Source organism: Micromesistius poutassou (assembly GCF_964030765.1).
Source record: "Micromesistius poutassou genome assembly, chromosome: 16".
NCBI classification, from domain to species: domain Eukaryota; kingdom Metazoa; phylum Chordata; class Actinopteri; order Gadiformes; family Gadidae; genus Micromesistius; species Micromesistius poutassou.
The window spans coordinates 9,452,475-9,466,827 of NC_140286.1; the positions used below are offsets into that span (position 1 = coordinate 9,452,475).

The 14,353-nt window shown below is 52.3% G+C and overlaps 1 protein-coding gene across 1 annotated transcript in view; it reads left to right on the forward strand.

Moving 5' to 3' along the window:
• The window catches only part of insra (insulin receptor a), a 45,958-nt gene that overhangs the window by 22,087 nt on the left and 9,518 nt on the right, over window positions 1-14,353 (forward strand). The window contains 10 exon segments of the mRNA XM_084481102.1: window positions 373-473; window positions 475-707; window positions 3,896-4,035; window positions 4,238-4,382; window positions 4,905-5,119; window positions 5,580-5,706; window positions 6,110-6,363; window positions 11,031-11,198; window positions 12,918-13,116; window positions 13,895-14,250. Of these exon segments, the coding sequence (XP_084337228.1) occupies window positions 373-473; window positions 475-707; window positions 3,896-4,035; window positions 4,238-4,382; window positions 4,905-5,119; window positions 5,580-5,706; window positions 6,110-6,363; window positions 11,031-11,198; window positions 12,918-13,116; window positions 13,895-14,250 (1,938 nt within the window).

Consider the following 14,353-nt stretch of genomic DNA (forward strand, 5'->3'; position numbering starts at 1 on the left):
TATTTAGTTTGTTAGCCAACAGCAGATGGAAGTCTGCTCTTTTGGCCAGAAGCCATTGCCGTGGAGTCGATGCCGTGTGCTGAGAGTGGGGGGAGGGTTTCCAATCACCTCGTCTCCGTGATGGGGAGAGCCGCGTGCGGTCAAGTAGAACTCTGCTGCTTTTTTTTTTTTTTTTTTTTCATTTGTACGACTCCTTTTGTCTCTCTTCTCCTTATTTACACTCTGCAACTCACCCCTTGTCAGGAACGGCCCATGATTTCCTCACGCCAAGCCTCGAGATCTCCTTTCACGACGTGCGCTTGCAACTGGCCCTCACTAACCGGCTGTGGGTCTCTCTCTCTCCCTCTCCCTCTCCCCCCTCCCCTCCTCCAGTGTGCCCGGTCCACTGTAAGCACCGCGCCTGCGCCCAGGACGACCAGTGCTGCCACGAGCAGTGCCTGGGGGGCTGTGAGCGGGGCGACTCGGCCGCCCACTTGCGTGGCCTGCCGCCACCTCCAGCACGGGGACACCTGCGTGAAGCGCTGTCCGGCCGACCACTTCACCTTCAAGGGGTGGCGCTGCGTCTCGCAGGCCTTCTGCCAGGAGCTCCACAGCCGCTGCAAGGAGCAGCGCAAGAGCAAGACCCCCGACTGCCACGAGTACGTGCTCCACGAGGGGGCCTGCATCCCAGAGTGTCCCTCCGGCTACACCACCGTCAACTCCTCCTCGTAAGTGGGTGGGGGCTGGGTGTGTGTGTGTGTGTCTGTGTGTCTGTGTTTTTAAATGGGACTCCTTTTTTGGGATTGTTAAGGACAGATTATTAAGGGCATTTTAAAGCGGAAGTTACGTGTGTTGCTTTTATCTTATCCTTGTCCCTGTGAAGTTGGCTACCTGCATTCGGGGGAAACTGAGCTCATGTTGACCTTAAACTGAGGACCCCAGTAACCATGGAACCGAGCTCACAGCTAAAACGTTTACGCATGCACACAAACACACACAGAGAGGTATCTGGTTATGCCACAATTGACTGCGATTTCAGAAAGATGGTCTAAATGTATAATATTGATACTCTTTATCAAAATTTAAATCCAATCTTAATCACTGAAACACTCTGCGCTGTGCACATAGGGCGTATGGCGACCATTACCGCTTCATACTTGAGCGTAATACTTTGTGCCAAAACAGCGGCTACCAAAGTGCATTTGTGAAATGAAACGGGGGGACTTTATCTGGCTCTGGACGTGCAATGTGTATTCTCATTAGGAAGGCTTTTAGGGAAATGATGTGCAATTTGTTTTTTTACTGATCAGAGATTGCAAGCGCTTATTCATTAAGGTATGAGTGTGAGTGTTTCCGTGCGTATGTATGTGTACATACAGCTTCCTTTTCGTCTTAAGCTTCACCCGTGTGTGTGTGTGTGTGTGTGTGTGTGTGTGTGTGTGTCGGTGTGTCGGTGTGTCGGTGTGTTTTGACACACAGAAAGCCAGTGTTGGCTGTGTGGGCGACTGTGTGCCTGTGCGTCCCTGCCTGCAGAATGTGAGGTCAGGGCGGCGCGGCGGAGTAAGCTGCTGGCACAGCCTCCGTGACTCTGCTTTTGACTCAGCCCTCCCCCCGCCCGCTCCCCACAGCGTCCCCATCGTCGCGTCTCACTTCCGGGCGTAATTGCCAGGTTCGCCTGTGTCCCTGCCAGCGCTCTGTACAGTGTCCCCGTCGCACCGAGCGGCCGCCGGCGGTGGGGGGGACGCCAGAGGGTTTTTTTCAAGTGGCGTCCGTAGTTCGCACGCTCATTTATCTCTTTCCCCGTGTCAGATGTCTGGAAGCGTGTGGCACTGCCATCCCCATAACAATGGAGGCGAGGTGTGCTTAACCTGTCGGTCGAGTTGTGCATCCTGTTTACATTTACTGGTTGTTGCATTTTTTAGCTGTTTGGTTTGGCCCAAGAGTACATTGTGCGAGCATATATAGCCAGGGGGGGGGCGGGTGTGTGTGTGGGTGTGGTAGCAGCAGCAGCAGAGGGTCAGGGCTTTTCTGGACAGTAACTGGTATCCTGCGATGGATGTGGATTGGACGGCCGCCGGGTGTTTATGAACACTGTCGCCGTTGGTCGCAGCATTGGCCAAGTCTGGCCTGCACTGCGGTTCAGGGCCGTTGTGGACATGAGCTGGGCCAGAACTGTGGGTATCCCCATCCGCACTCCAGGGGCCCCTGCCTGCATCGTCTTGACAGAGGCAGTCTCTTCCCAACGACATGAGACACTGATTTGTGCGTGTGCCTGCCTGCGTGCCCCGCATGTGTGTATGTTCGTGTGCACTGGGCTTCTTAGCATAATGATCTGTTAAAAACAAAAGTCGGTCATGCGGTTTTCCAGCAGTGACACCTCGCATCACATGTAGGGCACTTCCTTCCAGCACCACACATCCCCCCCCCCCCCCCAGCACACACGCACGCACGCACGCACGCACGCACGCACGCACGCACGCACGCACGCACGCACGCACGCACGCACGCACGCACGCACGCACACACCTCCTGATGTGGGTGCGGTGACTGGCATCGGCTCAACGACAACCTTTTGTCTTTACTACTTACTACTGTTTACTCGCGTCCCTCCATTGTGGATTCTGTACACACCACCCAACGATGGTTTACACAGAGCCAAACAAGAGGAACGCGATGCGGGTTCATTGACAGTCGCTTATAGCTTCCCTTTTTTGACCAACGCCGTCACCATTGTCGTCTCTGGCATGTTATGTAAACGGTGTGTAAGAGGGCCGGGGTGAGATACCGAAAGGTGACAAGACAGGTCGTGACAGGCCGTCCCGGAGCTCGACCGGTGGGAGGAGAAACAAGCGGTTGAATTGTCTGAAGGAAGGCGTGAACGAGTCAAAGTCATTGTTGTTTGTTTCGAGAGACTTGTCATCCCCCCCCCCCCCCCCCCTCCTCAACAGTATCGACACCGCGGTAACAGTTAGGGTTTGTTCCAACGTGCTGGAGAGCTCTACCCCTTGATGTGGTGGTTTGGTGTCGTGGTCATAGTCGCGAGGAGCGTTTGACAGCTGCGTCAGACTGCGCCGCTTCTTGAGTACAAGGCACACCGCAGAATCACACGGCACACGGCGGGAACACGCCATACCTCTATTTATACCCGGCAAGGTACAGAGGACAAAAAAAAAACAACCAGCCGCTGAAAATCAAATAAACGATAGTACTGTTACGTCACAAGAGGGATGGGGATGGTGTTAAAGAAGTCAAGGAAGAACGTCACCTTTATGAAGCCCTGTGCCCTTTTTTAAAGAACATGCATGAATTGCAGCAAATGGCACTCACCCAAGAGGCTGGTTTTGGCAGGTTACCAGAATCAAGGGCTTTCTCACCTCGAGAACTATCCAGCGGAAAAAGATGGCTCTGACACATGTGAAACCGGGCACAATGGCCCCGGGCGAGCCAGCCATCGCTGTCTGAGCCGCACGCTAATCCACTCATATTGAAACTATCCTCCAAAAAATCCCCCAGTCTGAGTTTCGTGATGCGTACTGCGATGCTGCTGGAAACCGCCACGGCGTTCTGACACTGGTCCCAGCAGGTGGTGGTGCGGGGTGGGTTGCTGTGACCTTCTGGGAATCTGAAAGCAGTTATCTGGTTATGGGATGGCGGGCATATGCAGCCAACCTACGAACCTGTTAGTCGAGGCTGCCATAGGAATATCTACGTGACCCTACGTAACGAAAACATTATTCACCTTTATCTATATATATATATATATATACTGTATGATATGTTCATGTTTTGTGTTCTCTCTCTTCTCTATTTTCTCACTTCTTCTCTGCCTCACTCTCTCTTTCTGTCTCTCACTCCCTTTCTCCCTCACTATCAATTCTCTGTCTCTGTCTCTCTCTCTATCTCTCTCTCCCTCTAGGCTGCACTGTATCCCATGCGCGGGGCTCTGTCCCAAGGTGTGCATGGGTTTGAAGACGGTGGAGTCTGTGACGGCGGCGCAAGCTCTGAGAGGCTGCACGGTGCTCAACGGCAGCCTGGTCATCAACCTGCGTGGCGGGAGTGAGTATCCATGACCTCCCCCCAGTATAGTGCATCACAAAAAGTTTTCTGGTATGCTCTGTTAGGAGCATAGACTGAACCCTATGCTATTCCGAGTCCTTCGCCCACCGGGCTGTCGGTGTGACGTTTGTTGTGTCCCACCGCGTCGGAGCTGGGCTTCTCTTTAAGGTCGTGTCTAATCCTCCTCCTCCTCTTCCTCCAGACAACATAGCGGCCGAGCTGGAGGCTAACCTGGGCCAGCTGGAGGAGATCACCGGCTACCTGACGGTGCGGCGTTCCTACGCGCTGGTCTCGCTGTCCTTCTTCCGCAAGCTCCGTGTCATCCACGGGGAGGAGCAGGAAGTCGGGTAACTATTTATCTCTTTTTTTTTTCGTTTATTTTTTTTCTCTCTCCCTGGGCGCTTTGCATTGCCACCGCGTCGACATCTTGTCCTGTAATTATGAGTTAAAAGCAGAATGACTGACCTTTAAAAAAAAAAAAAGGCAATTTTTTTTTGTACGATGCCTGCTGCTTTTGACTTATGCTTCTTTTTTTCCCCTCCGCTCAAAATCATATCTGAGGGTTTAATTTGGCCTGTGTTTAAGATGCCGCCGCGTAAAAACACGGCTCTTACCGAACACAGAAGCTCCTGGGTTGATTTACCGAAAGTCCTATGTGTACTCGTGGTGTAAAACGATCACCGCGTCCACCCACAACACACACTGCCTGCTAGCACCACTCACCCTAAAATAAGATGCCCTTTTCAACCGTGTGTGTGTGTGTGTGTGTGTGTGTGTGTGTGTGTGTGTGTGTGTGTGTGTGTGTGTGTGTGTGTGTGTGTGTGTGTGTGTGTGTGTGTGTGTGTGTGTGTGTCCGTCCATCTCCCCAGGAACTACTCCTTCTACGCCCTTGACAACCAGAACCTCCGGCAGCTGTGGGACTGGTCCAAGCACAAGCTGACCATCCGCCACGGCCGCATGTTCTTCCACTACAACTCCAAGCTGTGCATGGCGGAGATCCGCAAGATGGAGGACGTCACCGGGACCAAGGAGCGGCAGGTCAAGAACGACATCGCCTCCAAGAACAACGGAGACCAGGCCTCATGTAAGGTTCACCCGGGCCCCTGGGAACACATCTGTAGCTCCTCTCAGACTCACCCGTCGAGTGCCAGCGTTTTATTGCCCCTGCAATACAGCATCATACTAATACAGCTGGTATAAGCAATGGTTTATTCAATCCCGTTGTCCACAGTTTACCTGTAGGCCTCCTTGAGCAAGACGCCATTAATAACATCTTTCTGCAAAGCACTGCCAGTCATGACTCCTGAAAAATACTAATTATATTCATTATTTATTCAATACTTCACATTTTCTTCTAGTAGAAACTAGCGAATCAAAGTCCTACAATATATCCTTCCTCCCAACCTCTGCCTGTTATTGCCTTTGACTGTGTGTGTGTGTGTGTGTGTGTGTGTGTGTGTGTGTGTGTGTGTGTGTGTGTGTGTGTGTGTGTGTGTGTGTGTGTGTGTGTGTGTGTGTGTGTGTGTGTGTGCGTGCCCCTATAGGTGAGAACCAGGTGTTGAAGTTCACGCAGGTGCGGACTCTGAGCGATAAGATCATCATCAAGTGGGAGCCCTTCTGGCCCCCAGACTTCCGAGATCTGCTGGGCTTCATGGTGCTCTACAAGGAAGCGTAAGACACCTTCCTCCTCCTCCTCCTCCTCCTCCTCATCCTCTCACCCTTCTGGGCCAACAACACAACCCACCCACCCCTCCCCACCACTAGTCTCCCATCCTTTCCCTCCTTTCCTCCTATTTTCCCCCTTTCATTTTCCTCTTTATTTATTCATAATTCTTCTAAATGAATAATTTAAAATATTGGCTACCTGTCCATATGACGGATGGACCTTCCACCCACGCCAAGAATGAGCTCCATTTCCAATCTTAAACTCTGCACACAACCACGCGGTGGTTGTTGTTATTGTTGTTGTTGTTGTTGTCGTGGGTGGCGGTGTTGCTGTTCCATCCCACCCCACCCCAACCCCCTATGTAACCACCGCGTCCCCCTCCTCACCCTCCCCCCCCACCCCCGCCAGGCCCTTCAAGAACGTGACGGAGTTCGACGGGCAGGACGCGTGCGGCTCCAACAGCTGGGTGATCGCCGACGTGGACCCCCCGCCGCGGGCCGCCGACGGCGGCAAGGAGCAGAACGAGCCGGGCCACCTCATCATGCCGCTGAAGCCCTGGACGCAGTACGCCATCATGGTCAAGACCCAGCTGTCGGCCTACGATGAGCACCAGGCCCACGGCGCCAAGAGCCAGATCATCTACGTGCGCACCAACGCCACAAGTAAGGACTGCCGTTCGGATGATGTCGATACCGTGGGTCTCCAGGGTTACGGGGGGGGGGGGGGGGCCGTCAGGTCAGTCGAACGAGCGCTGGACTGTTTGTGTTTTCTTGGTCGAGTGTCGGGAAAACTCGATGCCCTGGAGCGTCGTAGAATGTGTTGAAATCTGGCATCAACATCATCAAGGCACTGCCATTCTTACTGTCAACCTACGCACACACACGCAAACATTTGCACACACACACACACACACACTCAACGGCCGACGCTTCCAAGTCTGTTTCATCCTGCTGAATCCTCGAGTTTTGTATTTCTAAAGAGGTGTCGGTTCATGAAGTATATATGAGCAAACAGGATTCTCCTCGGTGCTCTGGTGCTGTTGCTCATCGATGAATGAGGAGCTCTGTGTTTGCTCTGTGTTTGCTCCACGGTCTGGGGGCAGCGTGGAGGCCTCGGGCCTGGGGCTAGACGGATCCCAGCAGATGGCAAGTAGTGGGCCCTCTGGCGCCGCACCGCCAACCTAGAAGGCCCTGCCACGCTTTAGAGTCGACCGCAGCCATCATAAATCTCTTCCTCGGTGACTAATTGGGCTCAGCTCCCTGCTGGGCGCGCTCTGTGTGTGCGCGCAGTTCAGGCTTTTTGGTTTGTCATAGTCATAATCGGGGCTCCCGTCTCGCCGACTGCCTTCCATCCACACGGTTTCTTCCGTTTGACACCCGGATAAAAGCCCTGTGTAGCGTCGCGTCGTTTCCTCCACCCACCACATGTCTGGTCGCCCGACCTCCGGCCATACCTCCGTCGCATGCAAAGGCCACAAAGCTGTCATTAGAGAGGGAGTCATCGGCGGCGAAGTGTAGTCTGACAATGCAGTCTGATCCGTGTGTCTGAGTGGGGCGTCACGCAACCGACATAATCACCACCGTGCACCACGAACACGAGCGTCTCTTTGTTCTCTCGTTAAGGCTCGTTGCGCCGCACGTGTTGACACACACACACACACACACACACACACACACACACACACACACACACACACACACACACACACACACACACACACACACACACACACACACACACACACACCTCCACTGCAAGCTCGCGTACTCACGCACAATCCCCCAAGTGGGAATTTCCCATTGCTGTTTGGATTCTAGTTTTGTAATGCATTGATTTATTGTTTGAGGCACCGGCCTCAACTTTTTGTCTTGAGGGGGGTCGGGTGAAGGTGACATTTTGTTTATAGAAGAGAGGCATATTCATATTTTTTTTTTTACATTCGTGAAACTCTCACCTGAACGTGAAGTCAAAACTGCCAAACAACCTCCAATCTGTTGGGACGGCCAGAACAGCCAGCCACCTCAGTGGGAAAGACAGTGCCGTCATACAGTCATACAGGCACTGGGGTCACACAGGCTCCCAGGACAACCCCCCCCCCCCCCCCCACCCCAGCTCCCAGCTCCCAGCTCCCCCACCAGACAACCGTCATTCTGCTGCCAGAGAATTTGAACTCGATCAACTCTACACCTCAGCAGCGGCAGCCAGAGGAATTTGGTAGATTTAGTTTTGCATATCACCAAATGTCCTTCTGAGCCAGTGCAAATCTGTCCTCTCTCGTAGTGACGGCCGTCGTCTCACGCCAGCGCCTTAATAAGATCGCCCTAACGAGCAGGAACAATGCACTTGCCTCTGATTGGCTCGCAGCATGGCAAAAAAAATATTCACACCTAAACTACTGCATTCCATGAGATTACTCAAACTTGTCATGTAAGCACCTTAAGATTGATCCGTGCACACCACTTTGTGTGTGTGTGTGTGTGTGTGTGTGTGTGTGTGTGTGTGTGTGTGTGTGTGTGTGTGTGTGTGTGTGTGTGTGTGTGTGTGTGTGTGTGTGTGTGTGTGTGTGTGTGTGTGTGTGTGTGTGTGCCGACAAAGCAAGTCAAAGCAGAACTTCATTATTAAGCTGTTGATTTTGTTTTGTTCTTGTAACCCTAATTCCGACGAAAGCAGCGAGACGTTCTTGGCTGGAGAAGGCTTAACAATGTTATCGTAAGCCATTTAAGTTCTGGTTGTTAAAGTGGCTAATGGTGACCACAACTTTTTTAACTGGTCCAGTATTGAGCAAGAGCACTTATGCCATAGCAAAAGTGCCCTGTCAATGTATGTCCGCTAAAAGGCTTGTTTTTGCCACAGACTGGCTCATATTGTTATTTCAAGTGTCTAACCACACAATGGAAAGGATCCCTACAGAGGAATTAAAGCTTTTTCTTCACCTTCAGCTTGATCCGATCTATTTGTTATCGTGTCTCGCCCAAGGAGAATTCTCGCCCTGAAATCCAGCAAGGGTTGAGTTGTTGCAGGAGCAGACGGCCAAAACGTGAGTGAGAGTTCGAGAAAGAATGGACTGCCGGCAAGATTTTGACGTGTGGGACTACAGAAAGCGTAGCTTAGTGGTATCTAAAATATTTGGTTGAAGGTGGGTTGAGAATGTGATGACAAAAGGGACATTTTCTGCAACAATGACATTTCATAATGTAGTCGCACAGTATTTACCACAATCGGAACCGTACACCAGCACTTATAGAGGATGTACATTGAATCTATTAGCTATTTCCCCATAGGGGTACTTGGCTCAACGCAATAACAAACGGATCGGATCAAGGGAAAGGTCCAGAAAAGATTTTCTGTCACTAAGGATTCCATAATGTTGTCACTTATAATGACAGTCAAAGCCTGCCATTGGCACAAACAGCTGACTGGGTGCCACCACCCCAATGGCAGAAGCGCTGTCGCTCAATACTGAACCAATTTCAAATTGTGGCCAACATTAGTCACTGAGACCCCGAATTATCGGAATATAGGCTCCCGGTTTAAAAACCCCAGAAGTTCTCCTTTTAGAGTCCCACAGGTGAGTCTGGTTGTGAATGTGAGGCTCTTTCATGAACCAACAGGTCCCTTAGTGAGGGACCGGTCCTCTTAGTAAGGGAGTGCTCCCACTCCTAACCAGCACGACGGTGGCGCTACCGTCTGAACGGACAGTGAGCCTAATAATATTTTAGGCACTAAGAACGTGAGTGAAGTATACAAATCAGCACACGCCAGCAAACCAATAGCTGCATTCAAGCTCTGTTGCTTTCGCAGGACGACCCGTGAGCCAGGACACTCATTGACTCGTTCACAGGGCGAGGGGGGAGGGTGGGGGGAGAAAGGACTTTGTCTCCAGTGCTGCTGGAAGACCTTTGTGTGCCAATGTGTTGTTTTGGATGCGTGGAGGTGGGGGCGGTTTAGCAGCGAACACTCCTCCAGTCTATTGTCCTGCTCTTATCACGGCAAATAGCTGAGACTGATTTCGCTGGGTCGATTTCGAACGCACCCACACACACACACACAAACACAGGCACACGTGAGGTCCGAGCAAAGATAAACCACTTGAGCAGTGGCAAGAAGTAGCCGAACCGCACACACAACGCGGTGTGGTGATAGTGGTGGTGGTGGGGGTGGGGGTGGTTGAGCTGGTTGCTTCTGCACAACAATCCTGTGTGTGTGTGTGTGTGTGTGTGTGTGTGTGTGTGTGTGTGTGTGTGTGTGTGTGTGTGTGTGTGTGTGTGTGTGTGTGTGTGTGTGTGTGTGTGTGTGTGTGTGTGTGTGTGTGTCAGTTACCCGGATTACGTTGTTTACTTCAATCACTTTGGGAACCACTCCTCATCCGATTGTCTTGAGAACTACCGGCAGTGACTCAGGGACTCCCGACACGCTGTATCCACGCTGCCAGCGGCGTGTGGTTGCCTGTGTGGCGACCTTCATAACAAAGGTTGCAGTTGTTGTTGTTGTTGTCAGCGCCGGCACACGCTGACCGAGAGTTTGGCAGACTCACCAACAGGCCCATAAAACCGGGCGCGTTTGCTGATGACACAGAATTTTCAATCAATTCTAAACCTTTTGTTTTCGTGACGGGAGGCACACACACACACACACACACACACACACACACACACACACACACACACACACACACACACACACACACACACACACACACACACACACACACACACACACACACACACACACGGCTTAGTATTGGCACGTGGCAACATCAACATGACCTCACCATGAAGGTAGAACGAGACCCGTTTCTTTGCACGCTGTCCTTTCTACTACCCCACTACACTGCGCTTAATATCACACATGTTGTCATCGCTTGTTGTCTCGGAGGCCGATTTACGGCTTATCGGATTGGGTTCGGACCGGAGCCTCGGAATCCCCCCCCCCGCAAAAAAATGCATTCAGACTTAAAAGACATTTAAAAAACATTTATCTGTATTCAGTCAGCGACATCCCACTTGTCCCCTGTGATCAATTCATCCTTGTATTAATGGAGGATATCCTGTATTAAACGTTGTGAGCGTCGTTCCGGTGTGTGTGTGTGTGTGTGTGTGTGTGTGTGTGTGTGTGTGTGTGTGTGTGTGTGTGTGTGTGTGTGTGTGTGTGTGTGTGTGTGTGTGTGTGTGTGTGTGTGTGTGTGTGTGTGTGTGTGTGAACGTGGGATGAACTCCGTCTCCCACGGTGCAGGCTCAGCCGGCGTCTCGCCGTGCGAACCGCGATGGCACCACACGATGCTAACACCCATCCCTCCATCTCCGCCTCTCCTGTCCCCCCCCCCCCTCAGAGCCCTCTGTGCCCCTGGACCCCATCTCCTCGTCCAACTCCTCCTCCCAGATCATCCTGAAGTGGAGGCCGCCCAACGACGCCAACGGCAACATCACTCACTACCTGGTGTTCTGCCAGCGCCAGGCGGAGGCCAGTGAGCTCTACAAGTTTGACTACTGCCAGAAAGGTAGCGTTTTCCTGTCATTGGTGTGTGTGTGTGTGTGTGTGTGTGTGTGTGTGTGTGTGTGTGTGTGTGTGTGTGTGTGTGTGTGTGTGTGTGTGTGTGTGTGTGTGTGTGTGTGTGTGTGTGTGTGTGTGTGTGTGTGTGTGTGTCTTTTGCTTGTGTGTCCATGTATGCGCATGTGTATTTGCCTATGTGTATGTCCATGTATGCACATTTCTGCCCATCTATGCTGTGTGTGTGTATGTGCGCGTGTGTGTGCGCGCGTGTAATAGAGAGAAGTGAAAGAGGACTTGCTGGTGCAGTCATCAGATAGCAGAGGTTCTCACAGTGAACTTTCCCTAGCGGGCCACTCAACCGACTCTGTCACAAACCCTCGCGTCCCTTGGGTTGAATATAAATTTAAATAAAATAGATGATCTGTGGCCAGAGGGTTTCAGAGAAACTCCTCCCCTCCAGTATTTTTGTTCTTTCGATTGCACTGTTGCTGCAATCATCATAAATGCAACCATTATTTGTTGTATTTTAGTGCTGTTAAGTATAATCGTGGGACTAGATATATTAACCAATCATGCCTCTGTGTTGCATGGCTATATCTGTGCCGCCTATTTTAAGAACAATTTGAATGGTTGAGAATGGTTTAGAGAAAACAATAATAGGCTAGCGGGGCAGAAGGAGTATCACCATAAAAACAACACATACTTGCATTTCCTCCAGTTGGAAAATGCAAAGGAAACATCAGTAAACTGGAACCCCTGGCCAGTAGGCTTAAACTCACTGGGGAGCTTATATCTCACAGTTCGGTGGAACAGTGTTTTACACGAAACATGTCGCTGCGTGCAGCTACAACAACGCTCTATTGCGTCTATGGATGCAACCATACACCGTGTATACAGTATGCTGCCCTGAGGGGTTCCCATGGGGCTGGGCAACCAGGAGTCCTGACGCATAGATCCATGAACACTGGAGCCACAACCAAGCCACGCACAACCAAGCCCTTCTGAACAACAGCAGCGGCATACAGAACTGCGTGGTGGGGGTCCTATCAACCCCGACTACGTGCAGCTCGCTGCGTATAGTCGGGGTGGGTCGGTAGATGGTAGGTCAGGTGAAGTTCACATGGCAACAGTGATTGAGGTGTTCCTGTCACCGCACGGCCTTCGCCGGCTGCTCCCCCCTCCCAAATCAACTGATGGTGCGACCCGGGAGGGAGCCCGGAGCTGGTTCTTCTGCGAACGCGGCCAAACTCGCAGACATCCAATGCATGGAGGGAGAGGGATGGGGTGGACTGGGGGTGAGGATGGTCTAAGGGGAGGTTGTGTCACTGGTGATCTGTCTCCAACCGGAAAAGGGCGGCGGCCTGGGAGTGACAGGTGTGTGTGTGTGTGTGTGTGTGTGTGTGTGTGTGTGTGTGTGTGTGTGTGTGTGTGTGTGTGTGTGTGTGTGTGTGTGTGTGATTGTGTCAACCAGTGATTGTGTCAACCAGTGATTGTGTCATCCAGTGATTGTGAGCACATAAGTCGCGAGCGTGTATGTGTGTGTGTGTGTGTGCGTGCATGTATGCGCACGGGGCTGTGTGCGTGTGTGTGCGTGCGTTTATGCGCACAGGGCTGTGTGTGTGTGTGCGTGCGTGCGTGTATGCGCACGGGGCTGTGTGTGTGTGTATGATCATGCCCCAGCTCATAATGTTCTATTTTCTCTCTCTCTCTCTCTCTCCCCCCCCAGGCATGAAGGTGCCGTCGCGGATGCCCACGCAGGTGGACAGCGAGGAGGAGCAGCGCTGGAACCAGACGGAGGAGCAGGGCCCCGGGACCCGCTGCTGCGCCTGTCCCAAGACGGAGAAGGAGCTGAAGAAGGAGAAGGAGGACTCTGAGTACCGCAAGACCTTTGAGAACTACCTCCACAACGAGGTGTTTGAGATCAAGTGAGTGAAGAATCTTCTTCTTCTTCTTCTTCGACTTCTTTGACTTCTTTGACTTCTTCGACTTTGATAGATTTTTTTGGAAACTTTGTTGTTTCAAGACGGCTGACCTGAAAGAGACAGTGCTTTTGTTGCCTGAGGTGATGGAGTTGTTTGGTTTTTTTCAATGTGCCATTGCTTATGTGTCAGCAGGTGCACTTGAGCTCTGTTCCTATTCGATCTCCATTCTAGTTTCTGTCAACACACACATTAAGGCTGACAGGCGCCCCCTGGTGTACTTGTTGTGTAATGCCCACGGGACTGTCGACCAGTGTCTTGAAGTGTCTGTGTCTTTTTCTTAAGAAATTAATAATGTATACCAAAAAAGAAAAAACATGATTATTTTCAGAAAATCATTCTGTAATTTTTTCCTCGATCACATCTATTCCTATTTAATGATTAATTCAAGATGGACAAACCACAACATCCACGTCCTTCCTCCCGTTTTCCACAATCGACAAAATAAACCACAAAAGAAAACCGGACCAAGACCAAAAGCCACGGGCGGCGCTGTGTCCCTCGGGCGCTTCCTGTTAGTCCGTCTAACGGACAGTGATCCACCGTGTGTGGAGAGCACCCTCCTGCTCTGCCGCACTGACCTTTCCTTCGCTCCCGCCATTAAAATAGACGACTCCCCCCCCCAGGCATCTTTGTGTTCATCCATTGTTTCATTTTGACCCCTCTCTCTCCCTCCTCTCTCTCTCGTCCCCCCCCGCCCTCCCCTCCCCCCTCCCCTCTTCAGACCGACCAGACAGCGGCGGTCCGTGGCGGCGATGGGCGTGGCCAACCGGACCTTCCCCTACCCGTTCGCCTTCTCGCCCACCGTGGCCAGCCCCAGCGGCGGCGGCCGGTCCAGGGGCGGGGCTGGGGGCGGCGGCGGCGGCGGGGAAGACGGGGGCGGTGAGGACGGAGGCGGAGAAGAGGAGACCTTTGAGAGCACCAAGATGGAGCTGACGGTGCACGGCCGGGAGTCCACGGTCATCTCCAGCCTGCGCCACTTCACCAGCTACCAGATCGAGATCCACGCCTGCAACCACCCCACCGACCCGGCGCGCTGCAGCATGGCGGCCTACGTCAGCGCGCGCACCCTGCCCGAGGGTGAGGGAGGGACGGAGGGAGGGAGGGGGGGACCACCCTGCGCTAGGAGCGCGGCTGATCCTGCGTTGAAAACATTTTAAATGTCAATGTTTGTGTCAAATCA